This window comes from Natator depressus, chromosome 25, assembly GCF_965152275.1.
Source record: "Natator depressus isolate rNatDep1 chromosome 25, rNatDep2.hap1, whole genome shotgun sequence".
Classification (NCBI taxonomy): domain Eukaryota; kingdom Metazoa; phylum Chordata; order Testudines; family Cheloniidae; genus Natator; species Natator depressus.
The window spans coordinates 1300445-1317689 of record NC_134258.1 but is presented as its reverse complement, the minus strand read 5'-3'; the positions used below and the strand labels follow the sequence as shown (position 1 = coordinate 1317689).

At 44.2% G+C, this 17245-nt stretch overlaps 1 protein-coding gene across 6 annotated transcripts in view; it reads right to left on the bottom strand.

Moving 5' to 3' along the window:
* The window catches only part of RANBP3 (RAN binding protein 3), a 183288-nt gene that overhangs the window by 119944 nt on the left and 46099 nt on the right, over positions 1–17245 (bottom strand). For 2 of the 6 annotated variants that reach the window (XM_074939879.1, XM_074939880.1), the window contains exons 3-4: positions 4614–4664; positions 1319–1519 (exon numbers count right to left, since the gene is read on the bottom strand). The exons of 2 other annotated variants lie outside the window; for them this stretch is intronic. In XM_074939879.1, the coding sequence (XP_074795980.1) occupies positions 1319–1519; positions 4614–4664 (252 nt within the window). The remainder of the gene's footprint in view (positions 1–1318; positions 1520–4613; positions 4665–17245) is intronic. 2 more of the 6 variants (XM_074939881.1, XM_074939882.1) reach the window with 1 other exon arrangement.

Below are 17245 nucleotides of genomic sequence, written 5' to 3'. Positions count from 1 at the left end.
CAAGAGGAATCCTGAGAGTATTGATAGAACCTACTTCCAGAGGTCAATTATTGGCCATTGCTGAATGTCATTCTCCCCCACAGAAGTGAGTAAATAGCTCCCATCTTCCTGAGGGTTCTTTGAAAGCTCTGATGATTGTCACAAAGGACGATTAGCGGTCAGAGTTCGCTTGGAGACCCAACTCCTGTATGATCTCTCTTCCAGATGCTGACTCCAAAGACTGTTCTTGCATGTCCAGAATCTATTCAAACTCTGGGTTAATGAGCCTGACAATAGGACTACTTAGATTTTATGAAGAACTTGAACTCTAAAAGAGTTTGACAGATAACAATGCTATTTTCTTTTCTCTGGGCTTCACTTTCTTGAAGGGCTGTCCAAAGAATCTTTTCCTGGCCAATTTAGAGGATACTAGCAACTATTTCATTTGGGTATCAGCTTTCCATTGTCTCAGCCAATGATATTTAGCAACTTTATTTGAACATACAGCCCATCTGAAAATCTTTGCATTTTCACAGATGCATCTCATAAAAAGGCTTTACAGAGACTCTCTTATTAAGGACTTTTCAGTTTTGTCCAGATTGGTGTACTGTCCTTCGTGTCCAAGCGCTATACTAGAATAGCTTTGACAGAATACATGGTAACACCAGTCTGTCCATTTGATCTTTCTGAAAATAGTCTCTCCTATTCTGCAAGAATCACAGTCTTTAGCCAACAAAGCCACAACTTTACCTACTTTTCGGAACTGAATTTACATTTTTTTTTTTTTTCCAAATCTACAGTTTCACTCTTCTGCCTGCATTAGGAAATTCTCTTTCAGCTTCTAAATTACATCCTCTAAAACGGGCGAATGACATGCTCTTTAGCTCTTCTTGCTTTATTGTACTGGAGGATTATGACCTACTGTCAGAAAAATCCCCTTCTTTCAAAGATAACTGGACAATAGCTACTTCCATTGCTTTTTAGATTATTGTGAACTCCCTCCCTAACCCCCCTCCCCACCTCCCCTTCTGGCTTGGGAAAATTCTTGCTCCTGGAAGCACTGCATCTCTTTTTACCCTTTGAAGAGATTTTTGATAAAGGACCGGTCTCTTAAAACTCTCCCTACTAAAAGAGTCCCATTATAGAAGAACTTCTATTTCTACCAGCTGAACTACTGGCTTTACTGGAGGGAGTAATACAGAAACTGGGAAAACTATTAACAATGAGACTTATTACCTAAAGTTAACAGCAATCACTTAACCCCTTTAGGGAAATGGACAGAATTTTAAAAAAATTAAATCCCCTCAGCAGCAGAAGTACTTGGTACGTTCGCACTTACCCCTGCCAGTTCTTGTTGAATAGGAGCAAGCTGGACTTCAGAAGCAGGAATCAGAGTACTGACTGAGGCAACAGCGGGAGCAGGAAGCTCAAAGTCGCGCTCACCAGCTGATTCTGTGTGACCCATACCACCGTGGGGGGACTCAGCCTCTCCCTGTGGGTCCTCGCCTGAATCCGACAAACCTTTTTGCTCTGCAGGGGACTGGGAGCAAAAAAGACAGTGTCCCTTCAATGCAAGGCTGCAACATGATGGAGCAGTTGTCCAAGTGACAGGATTTACTAATCCTTTTTTACCTTCACCATTTTTGTGACCTGGCAGAAGTTGCTGCTCCAATGAAAGACAGCATAAAACAGGTAAGAACCTATAACTGAATTAGTCCCCCATCAAATAAGCATCAGATGGAGCACAAACACTTTAAAAAGGCAGCCAAAACTATTAGTGCCCTCTAACCAAAACTGCTTTTCTGCCAGGCCCAACCTCCTGATCCATAGGGTTATTGGGGTTTAGTTTCTCCCTTTGTTGAGCCTTGATTGACAGCTTCTACCTACCTAGTGGGAACAACTCAGAGAAACAATTAGCAAACAGACAATTGCTGGAAATAATGGATTATTCCACTGTTACAGGCTATGCAGCTTAAGAGTAGTGTTCGTTGGTTTTTAAACATAATATATCAATATTCGCAAAACAAACACTTTTGTGTTCATGTGTCAATGCATTCTCTGAAAAACAGTGGCAGATAGTCTTTTCTTTGAATTTACATTAAATTATGTTACATCATTACTAGAGGGAAAAGGATCTCATAGTTAGGAAATCTGGGTTCAGTTCCACCTCTGCCATAGATTCCCTGAATGATCTTGATCAAATCACTTAAATTTCCTGTCTCTCAGCTCTCCGTCTGTAGAACAACAAAATTTCCCAAGCAATGCAAAGATTTGAGATTTTGTAAGGTAGATGTAGCCATGGCTGGATCTCTCTTACAAAGCAGTCAACAGAAGAGAACCCTTCTTCTGGACCAAGTGTATCTAATAAGAAACCACCACCACTACCATGTTTTATTTAAACAGCACCTCACATCCTTTAGAATTCAAAGCCCTTCTCAAACATCAGATGATACACAACTACATGATCATTTCATCCACCACTGAAATGCAGCCACCTTCCAGGTCAAACACAAAAACTGTTTAAAAGCACCGAGGAACATTACATTAAGTCAAGAATGCTATATACAACTGAAACAATAGGGTTTATTTTAGGCAAGCACAATGTAAATATGCAAACTACATCTCTACTTTTGTGAAAAGTGAATTGGATTGTAAATGACCCATAAGAGGACAAAACTTTGATTTTATGTCTCATCTGAAAGACAAGGTTTTGCTCAGGAATGGTCAGGATACTGGGGTGTTTTAAGTTTTCAAAATCAAAGCTTTATTGCCAACCCCAAACACCAATTTGAAATAGTCTAGGAAATTAGGAAGAAAGTAGCAGAGAAGAACTTTATTTACACCCAAAAATTTAAGGAATTACATAATTTTGATGCCCTTTCCCCTCCCCTCCCCCTTAGGGCTTGAAAAGGCAATTATGTTTCGCCCTTATGGTTGTAAAATAAACATTCCAAATGTAAACAACAAGTGGAAAAAAGGGAAGCTGAAAGCAATGCCTCAGCTCCCCTCTCCTATTGTTCCTTTATACCCTATCTCTGGGTGATCTCATCCACATAGAATCATAGAAAATTAGAGTTGGAATAGATGACCTCCTGAGGTCTCTTTCAACTCCCTACTCAAAGCAGGATTAACCCCAACTAAATCATCCCAGCCAGGGCTTTGTCAAGCCTGACCTTAAAAACTTCTAAGGATGGAGAGTCCACCACCTCCCTAGGTAACCCATTCCAGTGCTTTACCACCCTCCTGCTGAAATAGTTTTTCCTAATATTCAACCTCAACCTCCCCGACAGCAACTTGAGACCATTGCTCCTTGTCCTGTCATCTGCCACTACTGAGAACAGCCTAGCTCCATCCTCTTTGGAACCCCCCTTCAGGTAGATGAAGGCTGCTATCAAATCCCCCCTCACTCTTATCTTCTGTAGACTAAACAAGCCCAGTTCCCTCAGCCTCTCCTCGTAAGTCATGTGCCCCAGCCCCCGATCATGTTTGTTGCCCTCCGCTGGACTCTCTCCAACTTGTCCACATCCTTTCTGTAGTGGGGGGCCCAAAACTAGACGCAATACTCCAAATGTGGCCTCACCAGTGCTGAATAGAGGGGGAATAATCACTTCCCTCGATCTGATGGCAATGATCCTAAAATACGCAGCCCAAGTTAGCCTTCTTGGCAACAAGGGCACACTGCTGACTCATATCCAGCTTCTCATCCACTGTAATCCCCAGGTCCTTTCCTGCAGAACTGCTGCTTAGCCAGTCGGTCCCCAGCCTCTAGCGGTGCATGGGATTCTTCCATCCTAAGTGCAGGACTCTGCACTTGTCCTTGTTGAACCTCATCAGATTTCTTTTGGCCCAATCATCCAATTTGTCTAGGTCACTCTGGACCCTATCCCTACCCTCCAGAGTATCTACCTCTCCCCACAGCTTAGTGTCATCTGCGAACTTACTGAGGGTGCAATCCATCCCATCATCCAAATCATTTATAAAGATGTTGAACAAAACCGGCCCCAGGACCAACCTCTGGGGCACCCCGCTGTCAACTAGACATTGAGCTGTTGATCACTTCCCATTGAGCCTGACAATCTAGCCATCTTTCTATCCACCTTATAGTCCATTCATCCAATCCATACTGTTTTAACTTGTTGGCAAGAATACTGTGGGAGACCATATCTAAAGCTTTGCTAAAGTCAAAATATCACGTCCACTGCTTTCCCCATATCCACAGAGCCAGTTATATCATAGAAGGCAATCAGGTTGGTCAGGCATGACTTCTCCTTGGTAAATCCATGTTGACTGTTCCTGATCACCTTCCTCTCCTCCAAGTGCTTCAAAATCGTTTCCTTGAGGACCTGCTCCATGATTTTTCCAGGGACTAAGGTGAGGCTGACCTGTCTGTAGTTGCCGGGGTTCTCCTTCTTCCCTTTTTTAAAGATGGGCACTATATTTGCCTTTTTTCCAAATGTCCAGGATCTCCCCCGATCGCCATGAGTTTTCAAAGATAATGGCCAATGGCTCTGCAATCACATCAGCCATCTCCCTCAGCACCCTCGCATGCATTAGATCTGGACCCATGGACTTCTGCATGTCCAGCTTTTCTAAATAGTCCTTAACCTGTTCTTTCACCACTGAGGGTTGCTCACCTCGTCCCCATACTGTGTTGCCCAGGACAGCAGTGTGGGAGCTGACCTTGCCTGTGAAGACAGAGGCAAAAAAAAGCATTGAGTACTTCAGCTTTTTCCACATCATCTGTCACTAGGTTGCCTCCCCCATTCATTAAGGGTCTCACATTTTCCCTGACCTTTTTCTTGTTGCTAAAATACCTGTAGAAACCCTTCTTGTTACCCTTCACATCCATTGCTAGCTGCAACTCCAGTTGTCTTTTGGCCTTCCTGACTACTCCCCTGCATACTCAAGCAATATTTTTATACTCCTCCCTAGTCATCTGTCCAAGTTTCCGCTTTTTGTAAGCTTCCTTTTTGTGTTTAAGATCACTGAAGATTTCACTGTTAAGACAAGCTGGTCGTCTGCCCTATTTGCTATTCTTTCTGCACATTCCTGCGCCCTCAATAAGGCTTCTTTAAAATACAGCCAGCTTTCCTGGACTCCTTTCCCCCTCATATTAGCCTCCCAGGGGATTCTGCCCATCAGTTCCCTAAGGGAGTCAAAGTCTGCTTTTCTGAAGTCCAGAGTCTGTATTTTGCTACTCTTTCTTCCTTTTTTCAGGATCCTGAACTCAACCATCCCTTGGTCACTGCTGCCTAGGTTGCCACCCACTTCTACTTCCCCTACCAATTCTTCCCTGTTTGTAAGCAGCAGGTCAAGAGGAGAACGGCCCCTGGTTGGTTCCTCCAGTAGTTGCACTAGGAAATTGCCCCCAACACTCTCCAAAAACTTCCTGGATTTTCTGTGCACTGCTGTATTGCTGTCCCAGCAGATGTCAGGGTGATTGAAGTCCCCCATTAGAACCAGGGCCTGTGTTCTGGAAACTTCAGTTAATTGCCTGTAGAAAGCCTCATCTACCTCATCCTCCGGGTCCGACGGTCTATAGCACACGCCCACCATGACATCACCCTTGTTGCTCTCACTTCTAAACTTAACCCAAAGACTCTCAACAGGCTTTTCTCCAGTTTCATACTGGAGCTCTGAGCAATCATTCTGCTCTCTTACATACTGTGCAACTCCTCCACCTTTCCTCCCTTGCCTGTCCTTCCTGAACAGTTTATACCCATTCATGACAGTGCTCCAGTCATGTGAGCTACTCCACCAAGTCTCTGTTATTCCAATCACATCATAGTTCTTTGACTGGCCACATACATGGCATTGACTGATATCTCTATGCAGCTCTCCCTCCATCAAAACTCCTCCTGGTGCCTAGCCCTCACCTGAAACTTGAAATGGCCCGACTTTTCCCTCAAAGCCCTCCCCTCCTACCATTATCAGTCATGGTGGACATCACCACCATCTTACTTGTCAGTAGGCTATAGTTTTGGCTTCATCTTTGATCTGAACCTCTCCAGTGACCCACACATCCAAGCCATGTTTAAATCTTACTGTTTCTTCCTGAAGATCTTCAAGACCTGAACTTTCTTCTCTGCCCCACTCAGTACGGCAATCTCAACTTCCCAGAGCTATTTAAAGTGCTGCTACTGCAATCATCTTCCTGGCTCTTGGTCTCCACCTATATCAACGTCCACTCTTGACATCTCTCCAAGGGCTTCACCACTTCGACTGCATCCAGCACAAAATTTCTCATCCTTACTTTCAAACCCCTCCACAATTTTCCTCTCATCAGGCTGAACCCCACCTTTTCTGTTCTAATGATGATGTTAACTTCCATCACCTATTTCTTCAACAAGCACTTCCATGCTTTTTCTCAGACCACCCTTAGGAAAAGCTCCCAATCAAAATCTGTAAAGCCACCACTTTTCCTCCTTCAAATTCCTCCTCAAAACTCACCTCTGCTGGAATGCACACATAAAACTACTACCTGATAAAGAATAGGCAGGTGAGAAGTTGTGATCACTGCTACTAACTGGCTAAGAACTGCACACATCTATTATCACCTTGTCTCCCCTGCATCCCCCAATGCAGACCACTTGTCTTGTCAACCTGTTATGTCTTGTTTTTCAGACTAAGCTCTTTGAGGCACAGACACTCACTTATTACATCTGTTCAGCTCCTAATATAACTTGGCCTAACCAGAGTGTGGCCTTTAGGGGCTACCACAACATAAATGGTAACATCAGTAGATTCAAAGTAACAGAAATGCATACAATTAATAAAGGGGAAGATTAAAGATATCAGTGAAAAATCCCTGGCCAGTAGTATCATGAAGAAGAAAGGTTTCAGAGTAGCCGCCGTGTTAGTCTGTATCCGCAAAAAGAAAAGGAGTACTTGTGGCACCTTAGAGACTAACAAATTTATTTGAGCATAAGCTTTCGTGAGCTACAGCTCACTTCATCGGATGCATCTGATGAAGTGGGCTAGTATTACTAGTGGCATTAGCCAGACATCAGTCCTGGACAAAAGAATAGAACAGCGGATATGAGACAAAGAACTGAGGGATGGTAACATGATTAATGCCCATCATCACTGTTTTACAGAAAATGGTCTTGTCAAGAAAACTACCATTTTTTGATAAGACTACAGGTTTGGTTCAATATTGGCTGATTTCAAAATATAACTGCTAATGGTGAATTATCATAAAATGGATATGGTTATATGGAGAACTGCAGGAATCTGTTCATTTCCTAATGTTTAATAAGTGAGCTAGAAGAAATTCTATAACCATTGCTGATAAAGGTCGCAGATTGCACAAAGATTGGTGGAGTGGCAAATGATGACAAAACCAGGTCACTTATACAGAACTATCTGAATCGCGTGGTAAGCTGGAAGAATCCTACAAGCATTTTAATAATACCAAATGCAAAGTAATAACATCTAAGAACAAAGAAATGGGACATAATTTATAGAATGGGGAACTGTATCTTAGAAAGCAGGATCTCTAAAAAGGATTCAGGGGGCATGGAGGATAGCCAAGTGAACATGAGTTCCCAGTGCAATGCAAAAGCGAAACCAATTAAAATGATGCTTGCATATATTAAGGGGGGAATTTCAAGTAGAACTAGGGAGGCAATATCTCTGAATATAGCATTGGGGAGGGAGACCACTAAATTATTGTGTTCAGTTCGAATTACTGCCCAAAATCTGTTCTATCCTTCCTCTCCAAACTAACTGAATGTGCAGTATGCAAGTGCCATCTGGCATTACCATCTAATTCCATTATTGGTCCTTGCTGATCTGGCTTCTGCCCTCACCCATCCCAATGAAACTTTTCTCACTCAAGTCTGAAATGCCCTCTTTCTGGCCAAATTTCAGAGTCTCTGCTCTCAGAATGTATTCACTATACTGCTGCTAAAATTATCTTCCTGGCATGTCACTCTAACCATATTAACCCCTTCTCCCACTCTGAGTCCCAGCACTGACTCCCCCTTTGCCTCCACAAATAAAAGTTTGTCTTTACTCTTAAAGCCCTTCATATCTATGCCAATCTTAGCTGACCTAGTAACCTATTGAGAAGTCAGCCCTCTCCCTTTGCTCTGCTAGTATTCCCAGCCTTTGCTACCTACCAGTCAGTTTCTCCCTGAAACATCACTCCTCTTTTTCTCATGCATGGAAAAAACTCCCCACTAAAATCCCTCCTTAGGGTTCCCCACTGCAATACCACCTACAACAGACATCCTGCTAATCATGGTTTGGCAAGCGATATGTGATTCTCCTCTTTCCCTTCTTTCCTTTCCCTACTCCCTACCTCTTATCTCAGTTATTTTATTTTTAAACTACACTCCACGTAATATTGCTGGTCCATATTCATTTGTCTGCATGCATTCACATCCACTATGCTTTTTGTTTGTTTGTGTCTTTAATCTGCAAGACATCAGGGCAGGAAAAGACAGTTATCTTTTCCATAACTGGTGTTCTTCGAGATGTGTTGCTCATGTCCATTCCACAGTAGGTGTCCGTGCTTGCCACATGCCTGAAGTTCTTCCCCTAGCAGTACCCGTAGGGGAGCACCCCTAGCGACCCCTGGAGTGGTACTACCATGGCACGGTATAAGGGGTGCTGCGCGCTCCCCCAACCCTCAGTTCCTTCTTGCTGAGGAAGGAGGGTGGGATGTGGAATGGATGAGCAACACATATTGAAGAACACAAGTTATGGAAAAGGTAACCGTCTCTTCTTCTTCGAGTGATTGCTCATGTGCATTTCACAGTAGGTGATTCCCAAGCTATACCTGTTGGAGGTAAGTAGTTCACAGACACTCAGGACGGAGCACTGCCCTGCCGAACCCGGCGTCCTTCCTGGTCTGGGAGACGATCGCATAGTGCGAGGTGAACGTGTGTACTGATGACCATAGCAGCCCTACAAATGTCCTGAATAGGGACATGAGCCAAAGGGCGGCCAACGAGGCTTGCACCCTTGTCAAGTGTGCTCTCACAATCAGCGCCGGGGGAACTCCCGCGAGGTCATAACAAGTACAGATACATGAAGTGATCCAGCTGGAGAGCCACTGAGTGGAGATCAGTCGACCCTTCATTCGTTCAGCCATACTGATGAATAGCTGTGAAGACTTCCTGAACGGTTTTGTTCGTTTCAGGTAAAAAGCCAGGGCCTGTCTCACATCTAGCATGTGGAGACAGCGCTCCTCACTAGACGTGTGAGGCTTGGGACTGAGCACCGGAAGGAAAATGTCTTGATTCATATGATAGGTGGAGACCACCTTGGCAAGGAACGAAGGGTGTAGGTGGAGCTGGATCTTAGCTTTATGAAATACCGTATATGGGGGTTAGGAGGTCAGGGCCTGGAGCTCTGAGACCCTCCTAGCAGACGTGATTGCCACAAGAGAGGCTACTTTCCATGAAAGGTGGGACCAGGAGCATGTGACAAGCAGCTCAAAGAGAGGCCCTGTCATAGAATCATAGAATCATAGAATATCAGGGTTGGAAGGGACCCCAGAAGGTCATCTAGTCCAACCCCCTGCTCGAAGCAGGACCAATTCCCAGTTAAATCATCCCAGCCAGGGCTTTGTCAAGCCTGACCTTAAAAACCTCTAAGGAAGGAGATTCTACCACCTCCCTAGGTAACGCATTCCAGTGTTTCACCACCCTCTTAGTGAAAAAGTTTTTCCTAATATCCAATCTAAACCTCCCCCATTGCAACTTGAGACCATTACTCCTCGTTCTGTCATCTGCTACCATTGAGAACAGTCTAGAGCCATCCTCTTTGGAACCCCCTTTCAGGTAGTTGAAAGCAGCTATCAAATCCCCCCTCATTCTTCTCTTCTGCAGACTAAACAATCCCAGCTCCCTCAGCCTCTCCTCATAAGTCATGTGCTCTAGACCCCTAATCATTTTTGTTGCCCTTCGCTGGACTCTCTCCAATTTATCCACATCCTTCTTGTAGTGTGGGGCCCAAAACTGGACACAGTACTCCAGATGAGGCCTCACCAGTGTCGAATAGAGGGGAACGATCACATCCCTCGATCTGCTGGCTATGCCCCTACTTATACATCCCAAAATGCCATTGGCCTTCTTGGCAACAAGGGCACACTGTTGACTCATATCCAGCTTCTCGTCCACTGTCACCCCTAGGTCCTTTTCCGCAGAACTGCTGCCTAGCCATTCGGTCCCTAGTCTGTAGCGGTGCATTGGATTCTTCCATCCTAAGTGCAGGACCCTGCACTTATCCTTATTGAACCTCATCAGATTTCTTTTGGCCCAATCCTCCAATTTGTCTAGGTCCTTCTGTATCCTATCCCTCCCCTCCAGCGTATCTACCACTCCTCCCAGTTTAGTATCATCTGCAAATTTGCTGAAAGTGCAATCCACACCATCCTCCAGATCATTTATGAAGATATTGAACAAAACCGGCCCCAGGACCGACCCCTGGGGCACTCCACTTGACACCGACTGCCAACTAGACATGGAGCCATTTATCACTACCCGTTGAGCCCGACAATCTAGCCAGCTTTCTACCCACCTTATAGTGCATTCATCTAGCCCATACTTCCTTAACTTGCTGACAAGAATACTGTGGGAGACCGTGTCAAAAGCTTTGCTAAAGTCAAGAAACAATACATCCACTGCTTTCCCTTCATCCACAGAACCAGTAATCTCATCATAAAAGGCGATTAGATTAGTCAGGCATGACCTTCCCTTGGTGAATCCATGCTGACTGTTCCTGATCACTTTCCTCTCATGTAAGTGCTTCAGGATTGATTCTTTGAGGACCTGCTCCATGATTTTTCCAGGGACTGAGGTGAGGCTGACCGGCCTGTAGTTCCCAGGATCCTCCTTCTTCCCTGTCAGCCTGGCCAGAACCAAGTTCAGGTCCCCCTGTGGAACAGGGGGCCTAACATACGGACAGACGCGATCTAAGCCCTTAAGGAATCAACCGGTCATGGCGTGAGAAAATACTGTGTGGCCCTGGACAGGCGGGACGAAGGTTGATATGGCTGCCAGATGCACTTCGATGGACGAGGGCACTAGGCCTTACACTCTGAGATGAAGGAGGGTGTAGTGCCTGAGGAGAGAGTCCACATAGCCAGACAATCCTGCTGTTAGGGTGCCAATGCCTGAAATGATAGGGCATCCAGGATTTCCAGGTTTATGGATCTTGGATAGCAAATAGAATACCCCTGGTCGGGGTTCTAGGCGTCTGTCTGCACAGTGAATTCCTGTGCTTTTTCAGGGAGTTTCTTGAGCAGATGGTGTAGTTTCTTTTGGTAATCCTCAGTGGGATCAGAGGATAATGGCCTGTAGAACGTGGAGTTAGAGAGCTGCCTAGCAGCCTCTTGTTCATTATTCCAACTTATTCATGACGACGACAGCACCTCCTTTGTCAGCCTTTTTGACTCTCTCCTCAGGCCCTACGCTACCAGCACTCCAAGCTATCTTTGAGACACCACTGACTTCCTGAGGAAACTACAATCCATCGGTGATCTTCCTGAAAACACCATCCTGGCCACTATGGATGTAGAAGCCCTCTACACAAACATTCCACACAAAGATGGACTACAAGCTATCAGGAACAGTATCCCTGATAATGTCACGGCTAACCTGGTGGCTGACCTTTGTGACTTTGTCCTCACCCACAACTATTTCACATTTGGGGACAACGTATACCTTCAAGTCAACGGCACTGCTATGGGTACCTGCATGGCTCCACAGTATGCTAACACTTTTATGGCTGACTTAGAACAACACTTCCTTAGCTCTCGTCCCCTAACACCCCTACTCTACTTGCGCTACATTGATGACATCTTCATCATCTGGACCCATGGAAAAGCAGCCCTTGAGGAATTCCACCAAGATTTCAACAATTTCCATCCCAGCATCAACCACAGCTTAGACCAATCCACACAAGTGGTCCATTTCCTGGACACTACTGTGCTAATAAATAATGGTCACACAAACACCATCCTATACCGGAAACCTACTGACCACAATATTTACCTACATGCCTCCAGCTTCCATCCAGGACACACCACACGATCCATTGTCTACAGCCAAGCTCTACGATACAACTACATTTGCTTCAATCCCTCAGACAGAGGCAAACACCTACAAGATAATTATTAAGCATTCTTAAAACTACAATACCCACCTGCTGAAGTGAAGAAACAGATTGACAGAGCCAGAAGAGTACCCAGAAGTCACCTACTACAGGACAGGCCCAACAAAGAAAATAACAGAACGCCACTAGCGGTCACCTTCAGCCCCCAACTAAAACCTCTCCAGCGCATCCTCAAAGATTTACAACCTATCCTGAAAAACGATCCCTCACTCTCACAGATCCTGGGAGACAGACCAGCCCTCACTTACAGACAACTCCCCAACCTGAAGCAAATACTCTCCTGCAACCACACACCACACAACAGAACCACTAACCCAGGAACCTATCCTTGCAACAAAGTCCAAGTTTGTCCAACAAAGTCCAAAGATGCCAACTCTGTCCACATATTTATTCAAGTGACACCATCATAGGACCTAATCACATTAACCATGCCATCAGGGGCTCGTTCACCTGCACATCTACCAATGTGATCTATGCCATCATGCGCCAGCAATACCCCTCTGCCCTGTACATTGGCCAATCCGGACAGTCTCTACGCAAAAGAATAAATGGACACAAACCTGACATCAGGAATCATAACATTCAAAAACCGGGAGGAGAACACTTCAACCTCTCTGGCCACTCAGAAAAAGATTTAAGGGTGGCAATTTTGCAAGAGAAAGGCTTCAAAAACAGACTCCAACGAGAAACTGCTGAGCTTGAATTAATATGCAAACTAGATACCATTAACTTGGGTTTGAATAGAGACTGGGAGTGGCTGGTCATTCCACATATTGAATCTATTTCCCTAAGTTAAGTATCCTCACACCTTCTTGTCAACTGTCTAAATGGGCCATGTTGATCATCACTACAAAAGTTTTTTTCTCCTGCTGATAATAACTCATCTTAACTAATTAGCCTCTTGAAATTGGTATGGAACTTCCAACTTCTCTGTATGTGTATATATCTATGTTCTTACTATATGTTCCATTCTATGCATCCAATGAAGTGGGCTGTAGCCCACGAAAGCTTATGCTCTAATAAATTTGTTAGCCTCTAAGGTGTCACAAGTACTCCTGTTCTTTTTAAAAATAATCAGTAAATCTTATAAAAAATAAAAACCTAATTCTGCCAAGACTATTCACAACTTTGCCATGCATTAAAAGAGTGAAATTAACAAGACATTTGTAGTCAGTTTTGATGCTGCTATTCAAAATGCTGTGGGCAGTAAACCTAGCAAAATCATACCCATTTCATTCTGCTCCTTCTTGGGAAGCTTATGAGCAACTGCAGAAAATTATTGGAAGGAAGACCCCAGAAGCAAAGGCTGAAGGACAAACAGAATAATGGAGGCCCTCCCTCTCCCCCACCTCATTCAAACATCACATATACCAGCCAGCAGACAGGAAGAGAGGTAAGAGACGCAAAAACTCCTTTCCTTGCAGCCGCCATACAGCTGGAAAGCAGTAGAGTTGTGGACCTCACAACCTTGGCCCCAAGAATCAAGGGGCTCTGAAGGTAGCGGGGGGAAAAGCGTATGCAGAAAAGAGAGCACAGATGCCTTCCCCTTCTAGGTGCTATCTGACGGAAATCACCTACTAGCCATAATCATAGAAATCATAGAATCTCAGGGTTGGAAGGGACCTCAGGAGGTCGTCTAGTCCAACCCCTTGCTCAAAGCAGGACCAATCCCCAATTTTTGCCCCAGATCCCTAAATGGCCCCCTCAAGGATTGAACTCACAACCCTGGGTTTAGCAGGCCAATGCTCAAACAACTGAGCTATCCCTCCCCCATGTAATCTTACATGAACAAATGGATCCCACAAGTTGAGTCCCAGGAAAGTGGGCTAGTAGAAATCCCAGCACACTCACTCCTTCCAGCGCCTTAAGGAAAAGGGGACTGACTTCTCACAATGAGGCTGTCCCTTGAGCCCCACTGTTGTCTCCTTTCCTCCACACCATTTTTTAAAAATTGCTTTTCAGCCTAATACAGCAAATCCTCTAGCTAGTAGATTTTTGATACATTTTTCATATTGCTCACTAACACAAGCTATTATAATAATTTTGACTAAGTGATAAAATTGCTAAAGAAATAGCTTATGTATATCAGATAACAAGGATAAAGCTCAAAAACTATACAAAATGAATAAATAAGAGGAATTTGAACTCCAGGACCATTAATCCAGCACCTTATACTACCACTACATTCTCTTTAAGAACCCCACATTTATAAAATTACAAAGGGCCTCATTCTCATTTGCACGAAATCTCCTTTTCCCCAGAATGATGTAGGGGGGCGCTGGTGTAAATGAAAATCAGTTCCTGCCCAGGGGTGGCTCCCACACTCATGGCTAGTCGGTGAGCGAGAAGGGCCATGAGTGTGAAGTTGTAGAGGGTTCCCCTGCACAGGTGTGGGCCAGTGACACCCAACCCCTGCAGGCACAAGGGTGCATGGAGGTGTAGTCAGAAGAGGGCCTGAAACATAAGCCCTTGAATCAGAGGCCTGAGCTGAAGTAGCGGTCAAACCTTTGCTGATATAAAGCAAAATCAGGCTGCGAGCTAGAGGCAGGCCCTGCTCACAGAATCTGGCAAGCACAGGGCTGATATTGCCAAAACACGTTCCTAAGAGGTGCTGGGCACAGAGCATTCACACAAAACACGTTCCAGAAGGGTGGTACCAGAACACCTGGATACCAACACATTCCCCAAAGATAACAGAAACACGATGACCCATCCTAAAGATAAGGTCAGGATGACAGTGAGATGGATAGAGACATACAAGGTGATAGGTGAAAATCGGCTCCATCCGAGTGTGTCAACTAAATAAATCAGAGGGGAGGTACGTTAACTTGTTTGTAAAATGGAGTCTCAAAGGGAGACATATCTTTGGCCAGTCGAGGGGATAGTGGAAAGTCCTGCCCTCACTGAGCTGCGTCCACTGTCACGGGCATACATGCTACGAGTACACTCAATACAAGTATAAGGCACCAATACCATGCTTCATCAACAATAAACCTGACCAAGTTCCTTCGCTACGAACCAAGTCTGTGGTTATCGACCGGAGTTTGATACGGATGGACGTGCTGGGCTGCTAGCAAAAGGAGGTCCATATGAATTTTTAAAATATAGTGGGAAAGAAACACGTAATGGAATCTGTAAGGCTAGGGCAGAGACTGTAGCCTTAAAATGTAAAAACTGCAAACTATAACCATGGCTGTTAAATGGTTAAGACAACATGCCACAAAATTGGCAGGGCAAGTAACAGAAACAAAGAAGGAATTAAAAGAAGCAGGAGAAGCTAGAGCCCTGGAATGCTCCTGTTCCCCTTGCAGGGTGGCAAAACAGTCCAGAAACAGTAAGCACAGAAACAGAATAAAACACTGAAAACAGCTGTAAAAAGCCTACCCAAAAAAAAAAAAAAGGTGCCATTTTCTGTTATAATTATTTGTGGTCAACAGCAGGCTTCAGGGAGCTACTCTGTGCCTGAAGAATGGGAACAGAAATGGAAAAAGGTGGCCCTAGCAAAATTTAAAAATGAAACAGAGGCCACTGAATTGCAACCACCACCACATGACTTATGAGGAGAGGCTGAGGGAACTGGGATTGTTTAGTCTGCGGAAGAGAAGAATGAGGGGGGATTTGATAGCTGCTTTCAACTACCTGAAAGGGGGTTCCAAAGAGGATGGATCTAGACTGTTCTCAGTGGTAGCTGAATGACAGAACGAGGAGTAATGGTCTCAAGTTGCAGTGGGGGAGGTTTAGGTTGGATATTAGGAAAAACTATTTCATTAGGAGGGTGGTGAAACACTGGAATGAGTTACCTAGGGAGGTGGTGGAATCTCCTTCCTTAGATATTTTTAAGGTCAGGCTTGACAAAGCCCTGGCTGGGATGATTTAGTTGGGGACTGGTCCTGCTTTGAGCAGGGGGTTGGACTAGATGACCTCCTGAGGTCCCTTCCAACCCTGATATTCTAGGATTCTATGACAAAAGCCAGGTTCCGGTAAAACTCAAAACCAGACCTAGACTAGTGCCTGTCAGAACAGGAGAAGTAGCAAGTACTTTCACTTAATTGGTAAATGAGATGAAGGAAAAAATGGAACAGTTCACAGAGCTCATTAGGAGATAGGAGGTGCAACTTGATCGAAGGGAAGTGAACAAAAAAGAACTTCAAACTAGGACTATCAAGCGATTAATCATGATTAATCGCGCGATTAAACAATAATAGCATACCATTTATTTAAATATTTTTGGATTATTTCTACATTTTCAAATATATTGATTTCAATTACAACCCAGAATACAAAGTGTACACCGCTCACTTTATACTTATTTTTATTACAAATATTTGCACTGTAAAAAACAAAAGAAAGTATTTTCCAATTGACCTAATACAAGTACTGTAGTGCAATCTCTTTATCATGAAAGTTGAACTTACAAATGTAGAATTATGTGAAAAAAACAAAAACAAAAAAACCTGCATTCAAAAACAAAACAATGTCCAATCAGTCCTTGCCAAGGTTCCTTCCCCACTTTGAACTCTAGGGTACAGATGTGGGGACCTGCATGAAAACCTTCTAAGCTTACTTTTACCAGCTTAGGTTAAAACTTCCCCAAGGTACAAACTATTTTACCTTTTGCCCTTGGACTTCGCTGCTACCACCAAATGTCTAACCGGGATATTTTATTGGGAAAGAGTTCGTTTGGAAACGTCTTTCCCCCCCAGAATCCTCACCAAAACCTTGCACCCCCGTTCGTGGGGAAGGTTTGATAAAAAATCCTCACCAATTTGCATAGGTGAACACAGACCCAAACCCTTGGATCTTAAGAACAATGAAAAAAGCATTCAGTTTCTTATAAGAAGAATTTTAATAGAAGTAAAAAGAATCGCCTCTGTAAAATCAGGATGGTAAATACCTTACAGGGTAATTAGATTCAAAACACAGAGAATCCCTCTAGGCAAAACCTTAAGTTACAAACAGACACAAAGACAGGAATATCCATTCCATTCAGCACAGCTTATTTTCTCAGCCATTTAAAGAAATCATAATCTAACGCATATCTAGCTAGATTACTTACTAAATTCTAAGACTCCATTCCTGTTCTGTCCCCGGCAAAAGCATCACACAGACAGACCCAGACCCGTTGTTTTTCCCCCGCTCC